Source organism: Cydia splendana, chromosome 26, assembly GCF_910591565.1.
Source record: "Cydia splendana chromosome 26, ilCydSple1.2, whole genome shotgun sequence".
In the NCBI taxonomy this organism is placed as follows: domain Eukaryota; kingdom Metazoa; phylum Arthropoda; class Insecta; order Lepidoptera; family Tortricidae; genus Cydia; species Cydia splendana.
In genome coordinates this window covers 5,998,719-6,015,134 of record NC_085985.1, presented here as the reverse complement: position 1 = coordinate 6,015,134, position 16,416 = coordinate 5,998,719, and the positions used below count along the sequence as shown (strand labels likewise).

General features: G+C 38.6%; 2 protein-coding genes across 4 annotated transcripts in view; one reads left to right on the top strand and one right to left on the bottom strand.

Annotated features, from left to right (window-relative positions):
* LOC134803061 (zinc finger protein 62-like) overlaps positions 1-16,416 on the top strand; it is a 125,911-nt gene that overhangs the window by 47,125 nt on the left and 62,370 nt on the right. The gene's annotated exons all lie outside the window — the stretch shown is intronic.
* Positions 149-16,398, bottom strand: LOC134803268 (gastrula zinc finger protein XlCGF57.1-like). 3 transcript variants are annotated; one of them, XM_063776013.1, is made up of 6 exons: positions 5,709-5,947; positions 4,919-5,333; positions 4,111-4,246; positions 2,142-2,201; positions 1,764-1,820; positions 149-1,691 (listed from the first exon to the last, which is right to left on the bottom strand). In XM_063776013.1, exons 2-6 carry the CDS (start codon positions 5,045-5,047, stop codon positions 178-180), a joined length of 1,896 nt encoding a protein of 631 aa, XP_063632083.1. In that variant the 5' UTR covers positions 5,048-5,333; positions 5,709-5,947; the 3' UTR covers positions 149-177. The 3 variants fall into 3 exon arrangements, with proteins under 3 accessions (XP_063632083.1, XP_063632084.1, XP_063632085.1); XM_063776014.1 differs by having other exon boundaries at positions 149-1,682; XM_063776015.1 differs by lacking the exons at positions 149-1,691; positions 1,764-1,820; positions 2,142-2,201; ... (1 more) ...; positions 4,919-5,333; positions 5,709-5,947 and adding exons at positions 12,862-14,763; positions 14,853-14,909; positions 15,241-15,300; positions 15,549-15,684; positions 16,181-16,398.

Here is a 16,416-nt window from a genome sequence, read left to right as displayed (position 1 = left end):
TATGGTAAATTAAGGATTGGAAACAATATGATGTAACATCAATTTATACCCTTTTTTACACAAATAAACTATTATATTCTATTAAGGCATTAAGTCCGCCATTTGTACTTACTTTTATTGTGCAGTAAAGTTTAAATAATAAACATAATATCTTTTATAGAACAAGTCACTTTTAATTTAGTCAATTTTATACAATTCGTTTAATTTAACAAATCTCGTAGGTTTCTCGTGGTGGACATTTACAAGATGTTTCTTAACTCTACCAGGGCGCTCAAATTTCTTCCAACATATTTCGCAAGCAAACGGTTTCTCCCCAGTGTGTATACGATTATGAACTTTTAGTTCAGCAAGAACTACAAAAGCCTTATTACAAATATCGCAAACATGTGGTCTGTTTTCCTCGTGCATCCGTCGGATATGAACGTTCAAGGCAGACTTATGTCTGAATGGCTGGCCGCATACTTCACACGAGTGTTTTTTTTCCTCGTGCACCTGCATGTGGTCCTGTAAATTTCCCTTCTTTCGGTATTTTTTATGACATACATCGCACTCGAAAGGTTTTTCTTCATTATGTGTAACTCTATGATTATTTAAAATACCTAAAGTCGTAAATCGCTTGCTACATATTTCACACATAAATGCTAGTTCTTTCTTTTTATCAGCGGCTTCCTTCTTCTTCTCCTTTTCCTCCTTCGCCTTCTTCCTCCTTTCCTTCTCAGTCTGGACTTTGTGTTTCTTCATATGTTTTACTAAAATCTCCTGTAATGCAAATCGTTTCTCACAAGTATCACAACTAAATTGTTTGTCCGTAACTTGGTTGTGTTTCTCAAATAAATGTTTCTTCAAGCTTTTTCTATACCGGAACTTAGTTTCACAAGTTACACAGGTATAAGGCTTTTCCCCCGTGTGTACGAGCATATGTACATTTAAAGTCTCCTTTGTTATGAATCGTTTACTACACAGATGGCATGTGTACTTATAATCTTCATTGTGAACTTTCAAATGTAGAGTTAAAGTACTTTTCGTTGTGTACCGTTTATTACATTTTTCACACTTAAAAGGTCTCCCTCCCAAATGATCAACTTTATGACTATTCAAAGCAAACTGCGTATTAAATTTCCTTGTACAAATGTCGCAAGTGAACGGATAATCTCCAGAATGATGTTTGGAATGAGCGTCTAAATAGGTTTTATCCACAAATTGCTTTTTGCATATATCACACGCAAAACATTTTGCGGGTGCTCGATCTTCTGATTCTTCTGACGACTCTTTCTTACATATAGTTATTTCTCCTGGCTCTACGCGATTCTGATCATATTTTACATGAGTATTTTTATGTTGGTTTAATTGGCCTTTATGTCTATATTTCTTGTTGCAAATGTCACATTCGTATGGTTTTTCACCAGTGTGTATCCGCATATGAATTACATAATCACATTTCTGTACGAATCCCCTTTTGCATAATTCACAAGAGAATTTGAATTTTCCTATATGGGTTGCGTAATGAACATTTAAATGGCCCTTCTGTCCGAATCTTTTGTTGCATATGTTGCACGCGTAAGGTTTGTCTCCATGGTGGAAGCGGCGCCTGGTAACGTTTGGAGTTGGTGCGCACGAGACGCTGTGGGACGCGGAAGGAACTGGTTGAGCAAAAGGCGCTGGCGATCTTTCGTGTAATGAATCTAATGTAACTGGAACAATAATAATTCAGATTAGGAAGTGGAATGAGTGTATATAAGAAACTTTTTTGTCTTGCTACACACCTGAGACGATGTTGCTGTCAGCCACCTCCACCTCCAGCTTCTCCTGCTTGATCCCGCCTGCCGGAAACAGGTGTAAATTGTACACTTAGGCGAACAAAAATATAAGTCAAGTTTACGAAAGGGACGGGATACTTTATTTTGGTCTTTCGGGGCGATTTTTTCCGCAAGTACTCATTAAATCAAAAAACTCTTTGCAACCTTAGCGCGACAGTTTTCTCCCTTACAAAATATTAATCTCCAACCACTGCTATCTAATTTTGTCTCTATTTGTGATTTTGTTGTAATATAAGCTTTCAAGAGAGCGAATGTCTGATAACTAATTGAAACTGCTTCCAAATGAATGCCCTTAATTCACCCACATGTCTATAGAATACTTACGCGAAATGTCGTCATCTCCAGTAGATTTCTCTAACTTGATGTTGAAATTGTTACCCTCAGCTGAAAGAAAATGACATATCATTGTAAGCATTTTTAACATTAATTCGAATTTGATCGTTTAAAGCAGCGGTCGGCAACCTTTTGGCCAGTGGCGTAACTAGGGGGGGGGGGGACGTGCTCCAGGCGCCGTCCAAGGGGGGGGGGGGCAAAATGGGCAAAAGACCTCCCATAGAAATAATGGTAAATGGACCAGCCAAAATGAAGGAAACAGCAAAATTTTATTTTCGCGACTTAGGGATTGGTCTCATACTAAAAATTGCTCAGTATAATCCCAAAACCTCACTGGCAACGTAAATGCAGTTATTTTTTTAGCCAGCAAACCTTGACGTCCAAAAATTTTTTTTAGAATCCTCATCGTGGGTTATCAGCATATACCCCATGTATGTTAGCCGATTTTTCGTAGTTTTCGAGTTTAACTTTTGTTAAGAAATTCCGGGGTGAACCTTTGCTTTGCTTTTATGCCTTCTAATAATTGTTCGTGGTATTTGCACTGATAACATGAAATAGCGATGGGGAAGTGACCCCATAAAATAATAGTAGAAATAACAAGAGAGGATTTTTTTTTCATGAATTACTAATTTGGTCAACAAAAGACAGGGTCGAGTGGAGGAAGCGAGGGGAGGCCTTTTCCCAGCAGTGGGACACTTAAACAGGCTTAAAACTAATTTGGAAGCTTTCCACCTCAGTTCCTTTGACCGGCGACTCTGACAAATTATGACTATTAAGTATCACTTGTTTGACCTTTTAAAAAACCTTAGACTCTAGCAGTTTCTAAAATAACCAAAAGTCCTTGAAATCGCTTGTATTTTTTATTTATTTAGGTAAAGGCAACATCTAAGCTTGACATGCTTGAATGTAAAAGTTTGTCTTTTTTACCAACTCAGCCAAGTGAGCATGCTGATTTTTTTTAGCAACTGCGCCAATAATTTCGTAGCCACCTTGCTGGGTAGGGTGCGCTCGTATCCAAAAAAACTCGGTGTGCTCAATAAAGGGAAGCGATACTTTACTCTGGGGTAGACAGATCCCATATATTGAGTACTGCTGTCACCTTTAGGTAGGAGCAATGAATGCCACCTTCATCATCATCATCATATCAGCCAGAGGACGTGCTCTGCTGGACATAGACCTCCCCCAAAGAGTGCCACAATGACCGGTCTTGCGCCACCCGCATTAAGCGGACTCCCGCGACCTTCACCAGGTCATCAGTCCACCTTGTGGGGCGTCTACCCACGCTGCGCCTTCCGGTACGTGATGCCACCTTAGACCCTTCAAATCAGTCCAAAGGCGCGCTGTATCTATGAATAGTCTACGATCCCAAACTCACAAGGGATATTGAACCTTTAAGTCTAAAGAGATCTCCAAAAAACAAGTGTATAAGTTTTGAAATGATCGGCAACGCGCATGTAACACCCCTGGAGTGTAGACGTCCATAGGATGCGGTGACCGCTTACCATCAGCTGGGTCGTAAGCTTGTTAGCCACCGATGTACTAAAAAAACACTTATTTGTCTAAATCAAAAGCGCAAATTTGGTCCCTGCCCCGGGCGCCATATCCTCTAGCTACGCCACTGCTTTTAGCGGCCCAGGGCCACATAGCAGTTAACGAAGTGAACGCGGGCCGCTCTTTGTTAATATTTATGACTTTATCAGACATTGTCATTTGTCAATATCTCGGGTCAATATTACATACAAATTAGCCAGGGAAGCTCGCATGCGGCCCGCGGGTCGCTGGTTTCCGACCGCTGGTTTAAAGAAACAGACAGCCTACATGAAGTTACGAGTATTTAAAACAATTAAAACCAGAATGAAATACAGCACGTTTATATTGAATTAGGTGTTTCAAAAACAAAATTCCATAAAAATAAATAAATGAATAAAATAATGTATATCTGGTATGTCATATAGCTTACTGGCAGGTAGCGCTCTCGTGAGCCGCTTGTGCAGCACGTCCTGCACGCGCTGCACTTGCAGCTTGAAGTCGCTCGCGTCCCGCAGCCGCCCCACGCACACCTCACAGATCCCGCACTCCTCATTTCCTAAACTTAGCTGGAACACAAAATAGAAACAATGTTCATTACAATTTTTCATATAATTAGTTCAAACATATTTTAGAAAAAGGTCATTTCTGTATATTAAAGTTAACAAGCCAAGTACCAATATCTATCAAGTTTTTTCTTATTGCAGTGACAAATACTGAAAGTTATAATTTGTAGTATCCCGCCTGATAAATAAAGTGTAAAATAAAGATTTCAATATGATAAAGGTTACTGAGATAGTTAAAGAAATTTTTTTAGCTTGCCAACATGCAATGGAAAGAAGCCTATTGAAACTAAGAAGAATAGACAAAGTAAGAAACACTGATATCCGGATGAAAACAAAACTGACAGACGCACTACAGTTTAGTTTAAGACAAAAATGGAGGTGGGCTGGACATTTGGCTAGATACAAAGACAAAAGGTGGACTGTTCAAACAACCAAATCGAAAGGCCCACTGGGCAAATGAAACTCAGGAAAACAAAGAAAAAGATGGATTGACAACATCATAGCAATTGCAGGACAGACTTGGGAGAATAAAGCTCCAGTCAAAGAGAAATGGAAAAAGATGGAGGAGGCTTTTACCCTTAAGGCATCACACATCATGAGAATATAACAAAAGAATAGTCAATTTTAGAACGGATGTGCGAGAAATAAAGCTTATATAATAATAATAATACTTACACTTAAACCAAAGCATTCTCTCAGCATGTCGTAATATATCTCTGCTTTGCCGAGATGATTGTATAGTGTCTTGAGGCCTTTGTCTGGAGAGCGCACCAGACAGCAGCTACATGAGTAATACTCCTCCATGGTATTATTAGCTGCGATTGCGCAAATGTCCAACTATATAACTAATAATAGTACTGTAAAACCAACTTATGCAATTATGTGTTTTCTAAAATGCCGCAAACAATCTATTAATCAATATATCAATTGAAAATATGGAAATTGCTGAGCATTACTCAATCAATTTTTGTGTGTTATGGCTGCATCAAGGTTTTGTCATGCCAATGACAAGGTTGGATGAGACTTGGCCAGTAAATCTATTATTTTGTAGTTCAGCAATAGATGGTGTTCAGTAGAATATCTGACCAACCTACAAAGAAACAAAACAACTTAATATACTTACATACTTTAGAACACAAAACTAGTAAAAATATTACACTACAACAAATACAACCTAAAACATAGTATTTATTTATCAAAAAATATATGGGTAATGTCCACCTAAAACATCTGTTTATTTTAATAGTGGATCTGAGTTATAATGACTTCAGGGGTTATCTAAGTTAGGTAAAATCACCATGGGAGTAAGTCTTTTCGGAATGCACATCAATTTTCACAGCATAATGCATATCTACGTCTACGTCCATCAATTGTCGATTTTTATATTGGTGTAGACAACATGGCGACATTGGAGTCTCACCAATCAGGGAGAACCTTATCTGCTATTTTACCACTGATTACTTACCCATAGCAGTTAATCGAGACTATGATAGTAACTACTAAACTAAAACAACACAACAATGTACAGATACTCGGACCCCGAGAGCAATTTTTCCAATTGCCAGTCTGAGCACGCGTGTCAACGCCACGACGGGCAAAATTCAATCACAGAGACAGCTGTTCGAGGCGTCTCTAAACCCTAAAGTAAGTCTTTGAATTAATTTAACAGGCATTCATCTTCCACGCTTAAAACGCCATAAATAAAATAAATTCATTGACCTGACCAAAGAGAATATAATCACTACGTGACCTGACCATTGATATTATTAGTTGACATTTTGTTTTTTATTGTTATTGGCAACTATTATTGCTGCGCTGCAAGCCAAGTTCAAAATATCGTCAAGATTTAGTTACCACCCATAAGAGGGAGAAAGAGATATCGCTTTCTTCCTCTTACTTATGGGTGCGTCCCACAATGACCTTGGTGCGGTGCGATAGTGTGTTAGCTACTTCATAATTTGAAAATGACAGCTGTCAAACGGTGCGATGCAGCTTACACACTAGGGAATTTGGTGCGGATCGCACCAGTATTATTATTACCTGTCAGTTGGTGCGACGTGCATGCCCACCGCACCGCTAGTAATAATAATTATGTGCGATGGAAGCTTACACACTATCGATAAATATTCCGCACCGCACCAAGGTCGCGATCCGGTGCGATAGGCAAAGGGGAAAAAACTACCAAAAATCACTTGGCTTCTGCAGCAATAAACGTTGCCAAAAAAAAAATCATTTTATCAACATTGTCAATGGTCATTGGTCAGGTCAGTGAACTGAAATGGTAATGGCGTCTCTGGCGATCAATAACATGGACAAAATACTCCTCGAACAGCTGGTCTGTGATTGAATTCTGCCCGTCGTGTGACACACGTGTTCGGCCACTTAAGTAATTGTTCTTGTAGTCCCTGGTGTTCACTTAATTATACCTACGGCAAATGATGATGATGGAATTTCCTTTTGCAGGGTTGCTCCTTTTGACTCACAGATTGATTTGGGAAGGGGAGCCAATCGAATATTTGATGCGAAATTTTGACTTATATTAAGGGAGGGTGCCCCCTAAAATTTGTAAAAAATGTAGTTTTGCTATGTGGTCAAGTTTGGTATCATTTTCGTGTAACTCAAGGATGCTAAATTCGTTTCTGATATTTAATTTATACGGTTTCATATAAAATTAAATAATATAACAAAAATGAAAAATAAAAATTTGCTTTTTAAATTTTTTTTCGAATAATAGCCTATATTTTTCTTATTTTAATATGCACACAATAAATAAAAATTTCATGAAAAAGCCCTACTATTCCTCGTTCTAAAAAGTATACATATGGCATAAATATTTTACATTAATGTGAACAAAAAATATGAAATGTAGACCTACTTTCGACCACACATTAAACAAGATACAACGATGTGAGCTACAGCTAAGCGATTTAAGGCGTTTGATGATAATGAGATCCATTTTTATTATACGTAGTGAGTCCTTAGAACCCTTAGATCATTTTAGGAAGGAGAGCCACCTTGATATTTGGTACGGTTGGGATGAAAGGTGGGGTGATTGGTCCCATACAATCATAAATTTATGCAAGCACCTGTTTAGGTTTCTGCAATAAGTTTGGTGACATTTTCGAGTAAATCAAAAGAAAGAAATCATTTAGGTAATTAAATAGGTATTCAAAATACAAATTAATAATGTAAATATTGACTAATATTTAAATTATTTTCCTCCGTATAGCTACGTCCCTTAAATCGGATTACGTTGTGCACCGAGCATAAGCAATGTTAAAGAGTGTTTACAAATAATATGGGTAGTAAAATCTTTAAAATACGAAATAATGTAATAATTAGTCCATTTTCGTTTTTTTTTTTACTCGATAATGACACCAAACTTAATTCAGAAACCTAAACAGATGCTTTCATAAATGTATGATTATATGGGACAAATCATCCCCACCCTTTCAACCACACCGCACCAAGGCGGCTCCCGTTCCTAAAATGATCTAAAGGTTCTAAGGACTCACTATGCTAAAGGGTATCTCATCATCATCGAACGCCGTAATTCTCATAGCTGTAACTCATATCTTTGTATACTATTCAGTGAGCTGGTGGTCGAAAGTAGGTCTGCATTTCATTTTATTCTCTCTACATTTTTAGAAATAAATATGCCATGTGTATACTTATTATAACGAGAAATAGTAAAGCTTTTTCATGGAGTTTTTATTTTTTGTGTATATATAAAAATCAGAAAAATTTTGGCATTTATTCGGAAAAAAATAAATGGCAAATTTTTATTTCTCATTTTTTTTAATTATTTATATGAAACAGTACAAATTAAATATCAGAAATGAATTTAGCATCCTTGATTTACACGAAAATGATACCAAACATGAGCACATAGCAAAACTTATTTTTTTACAAATTTCGTGGGGCACCCCCCCTTAAGTTAAGGGCTCGGTTGGCTCCCCTTCCTAAATCAATCTGTGAGTCAAAATGAGCAACTGTGCAAAAGGAAATTCCATCATCATCAATTGCCGTAAATCGCACTTTTTTGTCGTGAGCGCCACGGATTATTGATGAAATTTCCGATTCACTGTTGTTTTTCTTGTTATGTAGTTACTATCCATTTACTACCAGTCTCCATTAGCTGCTTTTTTTAAAAGTAATAGTTACACAGTTTGGTCGACACAGTGACCAGCGACTGCTTTTTGTGTGAAGAGATTGGTGTCGTGGCCGAAAGGGCCACGTCACCACCAAGGACGAAAGGGAAAGGAAATTTACAGAATAAGGATAGCAAAGAATAGAGAAGAGAAGTAGGATGGAGAAAAGCAAAGAATAGAGAAGTTATCTCGTAGCAAAACAATAACGCTATTTCAGAATGTTATGAGATAGTTGCAGGAGTTATACCTACTAATAATAGTGTTTAACTCCTGCACGGTCTGTTATTTTCCCAGTGGGGGCGGCGGGAGTAGAACCCCACAGGTCTGCGCAGATAAGGTTTGTAGCGAATAGTAGGGGTATTCCCACTACCTTTGTCGATTTCTGCCTCTCTTATTTGGTCCAGCGTTGTTCGATCGTTTGGATCCAACAAGACATGCCTCGGACGACGCACACGTTTCCTGGGCGGAAGCTCGGGAGTGTATTCCGAGGCATGACTTATAAGATCGTTGACGTGATTGGACGCTTTATCAAAGTACCTGCTACGAGTAAGTAATCAGTGGTAAAATAGCAGATAAAGTTATCTCTGATGATGGACGTAGTTTCTACCCCCCGATTACATAACTCGCTACGAACTCGAAACGATTGGCATCATGGGTAGGCCCTCTGATATAGAAAACCAACTGCCAGTAGAACAGGCTAGCTTTCGCAATAGTTTCTCTATAATAGTCTACATACAGATAACAACCGATTGAAACTTATGTACAAAAACTAAGGCGTCCATTTAAAAAATGAGTCGGAATAAAAGGCTTTTTATTTGTTTCTATATTTTATTAACTTCCAGAGCAGCAAAGGCTTCTTGTATCCAGTGTTCTGAACGCATGCTTCACAAATTCACATGCACCGGCTGAGTGCACTAGTGCAGCCTAAAAGCCCCCCATTCACACTCCTACATTGTAGTCCGGCTCGCAGGACTGCGGAGTAGGATATAGCTCACACACCTTACATTGTAGTACGCTTTGCAGGACTATGGAGCAAGAAATAGCTCACACACGGTACTGTTTTGCCGTCCATCATCCTCAGTACTGCTTCGTTTCTCACAAGTGTCGGTCTACCTACTCCTGAAAATGTTACGTGCAATTAGAAAAAAAAGAAAATAGCTCTTCTGCTATGTATTTTCTTGTCAACAATAAAAAGAGTGTGGGAAAAGAAACTGCTAAATTTCGCCAGAGAGCGTCATATTTCTTAAGTATTGGTAATAACTGTTGCAATCAGGGGCGTATTTACCATAGGGCCAAGGGGGCCATGGCCCGGGGCAGCAGGCCACGGGGGGGCGGCGAAGCCGCCCCCTCGCGTCTTTTTCTGGGCGCCTTTTATAATCAAACTTAGCTATATTTTTATTATATTTTAATTGACATTTAAATTAATAAACAAAATTAGGGGATATTACTGCAATGTTCTGCCGCCAGAGTGCAGCACTACCGACTCAGTGAATAGACTAACTTATACATACTGTGCCTTAAACTGTTTTTTGACAAGTTTTCACAGACAATAAAATATGACATTGATGCATCAAGGCGGTTTGTTAACAAGGGCCTACCGGTAAACGAAATTTAGTTATCTGCCTCTTTATCGTTCGAATATTCAAGAGTGATAGAGAGATTAGATAACGAAATTTCGATTTTCTTGTTTCGCGGTAGGCCATGTGCTTGACGTGACGTGTGATGTGTCAATGTGGTTTGTTTACTGTATGTGCCACAAAGGTGCCACCTACGCAGAGCTTTGCCTAATATTCCCTATTGCTTAAAATATCTACCAACAAGTACCTAAATTAAGCAACATTTTCGTTCAAGAAGTATTAGTACGGCGCACTGCCGAATTTACCACTAGGCTGAGTAGGCTGAAGCCTAGGGCGGCAGATTTTAGGGGGCGGCAAATTTGGGTCAAAAAAATATTTTATTTGCTGTTCAGATAGGGTCGAGCAGAATTTTGTCGCTACCCTATTTATTTGTAAAATTTAAATAACAAGCATTATTTGTCGATTTTGCCGCCCTCTGTCATGTCAAGACTCTTTCAATCTCTAATCATTTACCTACTATTTTCTCGAAAAAATTTCGCGCTCGCTACGCTCGCGTTCTCACTTACGTACCTACATTATTAGTGACCCATCTGACTACATTGGGCGGTTCTTGTGTCTTCGTGGTATTGAATCTCACTAAATTGTTCCGATCCCATGCCCAAACTCAGTATAGATAGAGTGCTCTCGATATCAGATACAAATACAATACTTTTCATGACTTTCCAGCACCATAGAATGAGGGATAATGGCACGGCCTATGTAATACGCATCCCTACTACTGTCGTCTGCATAGCAATGATTATCATTGATATGCAGCAATGACAGCACAGAACCTAGTGCAACGCCAGCGGTAATGTCCACACTATCGGAGCAGCTTCCGTCTACTATACAGCTCATATGCGTCTACCGGAAAAAAGCTAGCGATCCATTTGTATAACATAGTCCCTCGAGCAGACTCGATGCCAGACCCGACCGAACTCCTTAGCTATATCCAGCCTGACTGCCAATGCCTCACCTTGATTCTCAATGGCAGTATCCACCGGTCACCGATCAGATCAGGCAAATATAACGAGGTCGCATCGTCATAGAGTGACAAAAACGGCCCATATAAATCTGTATCTAGAATTAGTGACATTAGTGACGTCACCTTTCTGCACTCAAAAGAATAAAAAAATATCTACGTTCCACTATCAGCGAAGAGCGCCTGAATAGCTTAGCTCTTCTTAATATAGAAGCTGAGCTGACAAACGTTTTAAATTACGACAGCGTCATTGATGATTTTGTCAACCAATTTGTACATATAGTTCGTTTTTTTAGCATTAGAAATAAGGTAAACAATCTTGATGTGTCTCTATATTGAAAAACACATTTTATAAATAAGTTACGGCAAATATGTAACAAATATGAATCTAATACGATCATTTATATTCTTCTGCTTTCATAAGTAATAGTTACTAATTTTTTAAAACGTTTTTCAATTAAAAGACATGTCAAGATCGCTTACCTTCTTTCAAGTTCTTTCTAATGCTAAAAAAAACGAACTATATGTGAGTAAATGGTAAATTTTAGTTTTTTTTTATTTCACACCCCAAAGATACTTGTTGCAGGTTTTTTTTTTCTTAAATAAAATACTTTATCGTCACTGATGAAGGGGGGCGGCAAATCAAAATGGCCCGGGGCGCCAATTTTGTAAATACGCCTCTGGTTGCAATGCCTATTCCTCCATTGTTTGTTGGAGTGATTGGGTGATTTTTGGTCCCACAAACAGCGATTTTCTTTATTAATTTCAAAAAAATGGCGCGCACTGTTGTCATACGTCAAACACGGCAGTCCGCAAAGTAGGACGTCAACCAACACACAATCCTGCGCGGCGGACTGCAGCGGTGGGCGGGGCTTGCAGGATTTGTAGGACCCAAGAGGCATCCTACTTGGGTGTTGTAGGACGGCACGTAGTCCGCGACCCTCATACACAATCCTACATAATGAGGCGGACTACGAGGCGGACTACAAGGTAGGAGTGTGAATGGGGGTCTAGTGAGTTTATGTCCAACCACCCCTCCATGCATATAAACAAATATTATACGACATTTTTACACATATTGACTAAGCTCCACGTTGACTAAGCTCAAGAAGGCTTGTATTGTGGGTACTCAGACAACGATATAATATATATTTACGTACTTAAATACGTAGAAAACAACCATGAGTCCATGACTCAGGAACAAATATCTGTGTCACCACACAAATAAATGCCCTTGCCACAGAAGAAATAATAGTACTACCGTACAGAAACAGACAGCGGTTCAGGGTCGAATCACACTATCCCTTTCTAATATATGGCACTATCCCTTTCGGCTAGGGTTGTCAAAATTCAAGTGATTATCTTATCTGTGGTCGTGCACGCAAAAGGAAGTCAAGTGGTGCCAACCCTAATAATTGCTCGGAGCAATACTGAGCCGAACGGAGCCGAGTTCGACCGAAGTCAGGAGTGTCTCCCCACTGCCCTTACCGGGATTCGAAACCGGGACCATCGGCTTCATAGGCAGGGTCACTGCCCACTAGACTAGACCAGTCGTCTAATATTCATAATAATATTAGGTAATTATATATATGTAAGGTTGGTATTGTATATATATATATATTGATATTTATATGATTTATTTAATACCATTATGACTATATACCTATGTAGTTAGTTATACTAGTTATATATGTATATGTGTAACGTGGTGAATAATGTTTTAATTGTCCCAAATTATTAAAAGTTGCTGTCTTCTGAAATATTTCCCACTGTACCCACGTTCGTTTCTGTCCCTATGGTTGACTGGTAGAGAATGCCTTATGGCATTAAGTCCGCCATTTGTACTTATTTTTATTGTGCAGTAAAGTTTAATAACAAAACTTCCGTGAGACACAGACATATTAAATATATTAAAACGGGTCACTCACGTATTTTAAGTCGAAAAACGCTCGACATGTTTCACTCCGTACCGAGGAGTGTCATCAGGAGCTTGCGTTTACGGTGACGGACCGGCGCAGACTGCGGGCCGCAGCCCTCCGCGCCCGATGACTCGGCGCAGGCGCCGGTGGCGGCAGGGGGAGCGAGAAACTACCCTCGTTTATCGCATTATTGTCAAATGATGGGTTGCACACAACACTCACTACGTCATTCGCTAATGGTTCGTCCACACTGTCCACCGACGTAGTACCCAAAACGGTTTTCCAGCTTGTAGGCACTGACCAACCACAATCACGGTTAAAATTCGGATTCGGACAGTAAAGTTTAAATAATAAACATAATATCTTTTATACAACAAGTTACTTTTAATTTTAATTTAGTCATATTTATTCAATTCTTTTAATTTAACAAATCTCGTAGGTTTCTCGTGGTGGACATTTACAAGATGGTACTTAACTCTACCAGGGCGCTGAAATTTCTTACAACATATTTCGCAAGCATACGGTTTCTCCCCAGTGTGTATACGATTATGAATTTTTAATTCAGCAAGAACTACAAAAGACTTATTACAAATATCGCAAACATGTGGTCTGTTTTCCTCGTGCATCCGTCGGATATGAACATTCAAGGCAGACTTATGTCTGAATGGCTGGCCGCATACTTCACAAGAGTGTTTTTTTTCCTCGTGCACCTGCATGTGGTCCAGTAAATTCGTCTTCGTGCGGTATTTTTTATGACATACTTCGCACTCGAAAGGTTTTTCTTCATTATGTGTAACTCTATGATTATTTAGAATACCTATAGTCGAAAATCGTTTGCTACAGATTTCACACATAAATGCTAGATCCTTCTTTTTATTATCTGTGGTTTCCTTCTCAGTGTGTTTGTTCATATGTTTTACTAAAGTCCCCTGTAATGCAAATCGTTTCCCACAAGTATCACAACTGAATTGTTTGTCCATAACTTGGTTGTGTTTCTCAAATAAATGTTTCTTCAAGCTATATCTATATCGGAACTTAGTTTCACAAGTTAAACAGGTATAAGGTTTTTCCCCCGTGTGTACGCGCATATGTACATTAAAATTCTCCTTTGTTATGAATCGTTTACTACACAGATGACATGCGTGCTTATAATCCTCAGTGTGAACTTTCAAATGTAGAGTTAAAGCACCTTTCGTTGTGTACCCTTTATTGCATTTTTCACACTTAAAAGGTCTCCCTCCCGAGTGATCAACTTTATGAGTATTCAAAGCAAACTGCGTATTAAATTTCCTTTTACAAATATCGCACGTGAACGGATAATCTCCAGAGTGATGTTTGTAATGAGCGTCTAAATAGTTTTTATCCACAAATTGCTTTTTGCATATATCACACGTAAAATATTTTGCGGGCCCTTGATCTTCTGATTCTTTTGACGACTCTTTTTTGCATGTAGTTATTTCTCCTGGCTCTACGCGATTCTGATCATATTTCACATGTGTATTTTTATGTACGTTTAATTGGCCTTTATGCCTAAATTTCTTGTTGCAAACATCACATTCGTATGGTTTTTCACCAGTGTGTATCCGCATATGAGTTACATATTCACGTTTCTGTACGAATCCCCTTTTGCATAATTCGCAAGAGAATTTGAATTTTCCTATATGGTTTGCGTAATGAACATTTAAATGGCCCTTCTGTCCGAATCTTTTGTCGCATATGTTGCACGCGTAAGGTTTCTCTCCATTATAGGAGCTGCGCTTGGTAACGTTCGGAGCTGGCGCTACCGAGGCGCTTTGGGACGCGGTAGGAACGGGTTGAGCAAAAGGCGCTGGCGATCTTTCGTGTAATGAAACTGGAACAATAATAATTCATATTAGGAAGTGGAATTGAGTATTTAAAGAAACTTTTTCGTCTTGCTTCACACCTTTAACGAGTACACACCTGAGACGATGTTGCTGTCAGCCACCTCCACCTCCGCTCTCTCCTGCTTGATCCCGCCTGCCGGAAACACGTGTAAATTGTACGATTAGATGGACAAAAATATAAGTCAAGTTTACGAACGGGACGGTATACATTATTTTAGTTTTTCGGAGCGATTTTTTTCCACAAGTACTCGTTTAATCTAAAAACTTTTTGCAACCTTATCGCGACAGTTTTCTCCCTTGCACAAATTTAATCCCCAACCACTGCTTTCTAATTTTGTGTCTGTTTGTAATTGTGTTTGTGTTTGTATGCTTTCAAGGGAGCGAAAAATATAAGTCTGAGAAATAATTGAAACTGCTTCCAAATTAGTGACCTTAATCCACCCACATGTCTATAGAATACTTACGCGAAATGGCGTCCTCTCCAGTAGATTTCTCTAACTTGATGTTGAAATTGTCACCCTCAGCTGAAAGAAAATGTTATGTTATTATAGTAGTTAGTAAGCGTGTTTAACATTAATTTGAATTTCATCGTTTAAAGAAATAGACAGCCTTCATGAAGTTACGAGTATTTAAAACAATTAAAAGCAGAATAAAATACAGCACGTTTGTATTGAATTAGGTATTCAAAGTATGTATGTATAGTCAAAAACAAAATTCCATAAAATTAAATAAATTAATAAAATAATATACATCTGGTATGTCATATCCTTACTGGCAGGGAGTGCTCCCGTGAGCCGCTTGTGCAGTACGTCCTGGACGCGAAGGACTTGCAGCTTGAAGTCGCTCGCGTCCCGCAGCCGCCCCACGCACACCTCGCAGATCCCGCACTCCTCATTTCCTAAACTCAGCTGGCACACAAAATGGAAACAATGATTTTTACAACTTGTCATATAATTAACCAAGCAGCTATTAGCAGGAAGGTTGACGTGATACAAAAGCTTTGGGGCATAGTATAGCTAGGTCAAATATATTTTAGAAAAAGGTCACTTCTGTAGATAATACATTAAAAGTTAACAACCCAGGTATGGATATATATCAAGTTTTTTCTTATTTGAGTCACAAATGCTGAAAGTTAAAGTGTAGAAAGTTATAATTAGTAGTACTCAGCCTGTTAGGGTGGAGCGTAAAAAAAAATAAGCTTAGATTTATTTTAACATTACAATATAAAAAAGAAAATACATATTCCATTTACTTTATTTTGACTGCAAACCCTAGTTGCAAAGATTATTTCTGGTTAACTTCGTTGGGGTAAAATTAAACATAAAATGTTATATAAGAAGCTAGTTACTTGCCAAATAAAACCATAAAAGTAAAATAAACATATTAATATGCTTATATACTTACACTTAAACCAAAGCATTCTCTCAGCATGTCGTAATATATCTCTGCTTTGCCGAGATGATTATATAGTGTCTTGAGGCCTTTGTCCGGAGAGCGCACCAGACAGCAGCTACAAGAGTAATACTCTTCCATGGTCTTATTAATTGCGATTGTGTAAATGTCCAACTGTCTTATACAGTACAGTCAAACCGACTTATGCAATTATGTGTGTTCTAAAATTCCCCAATCAATCAAAATAT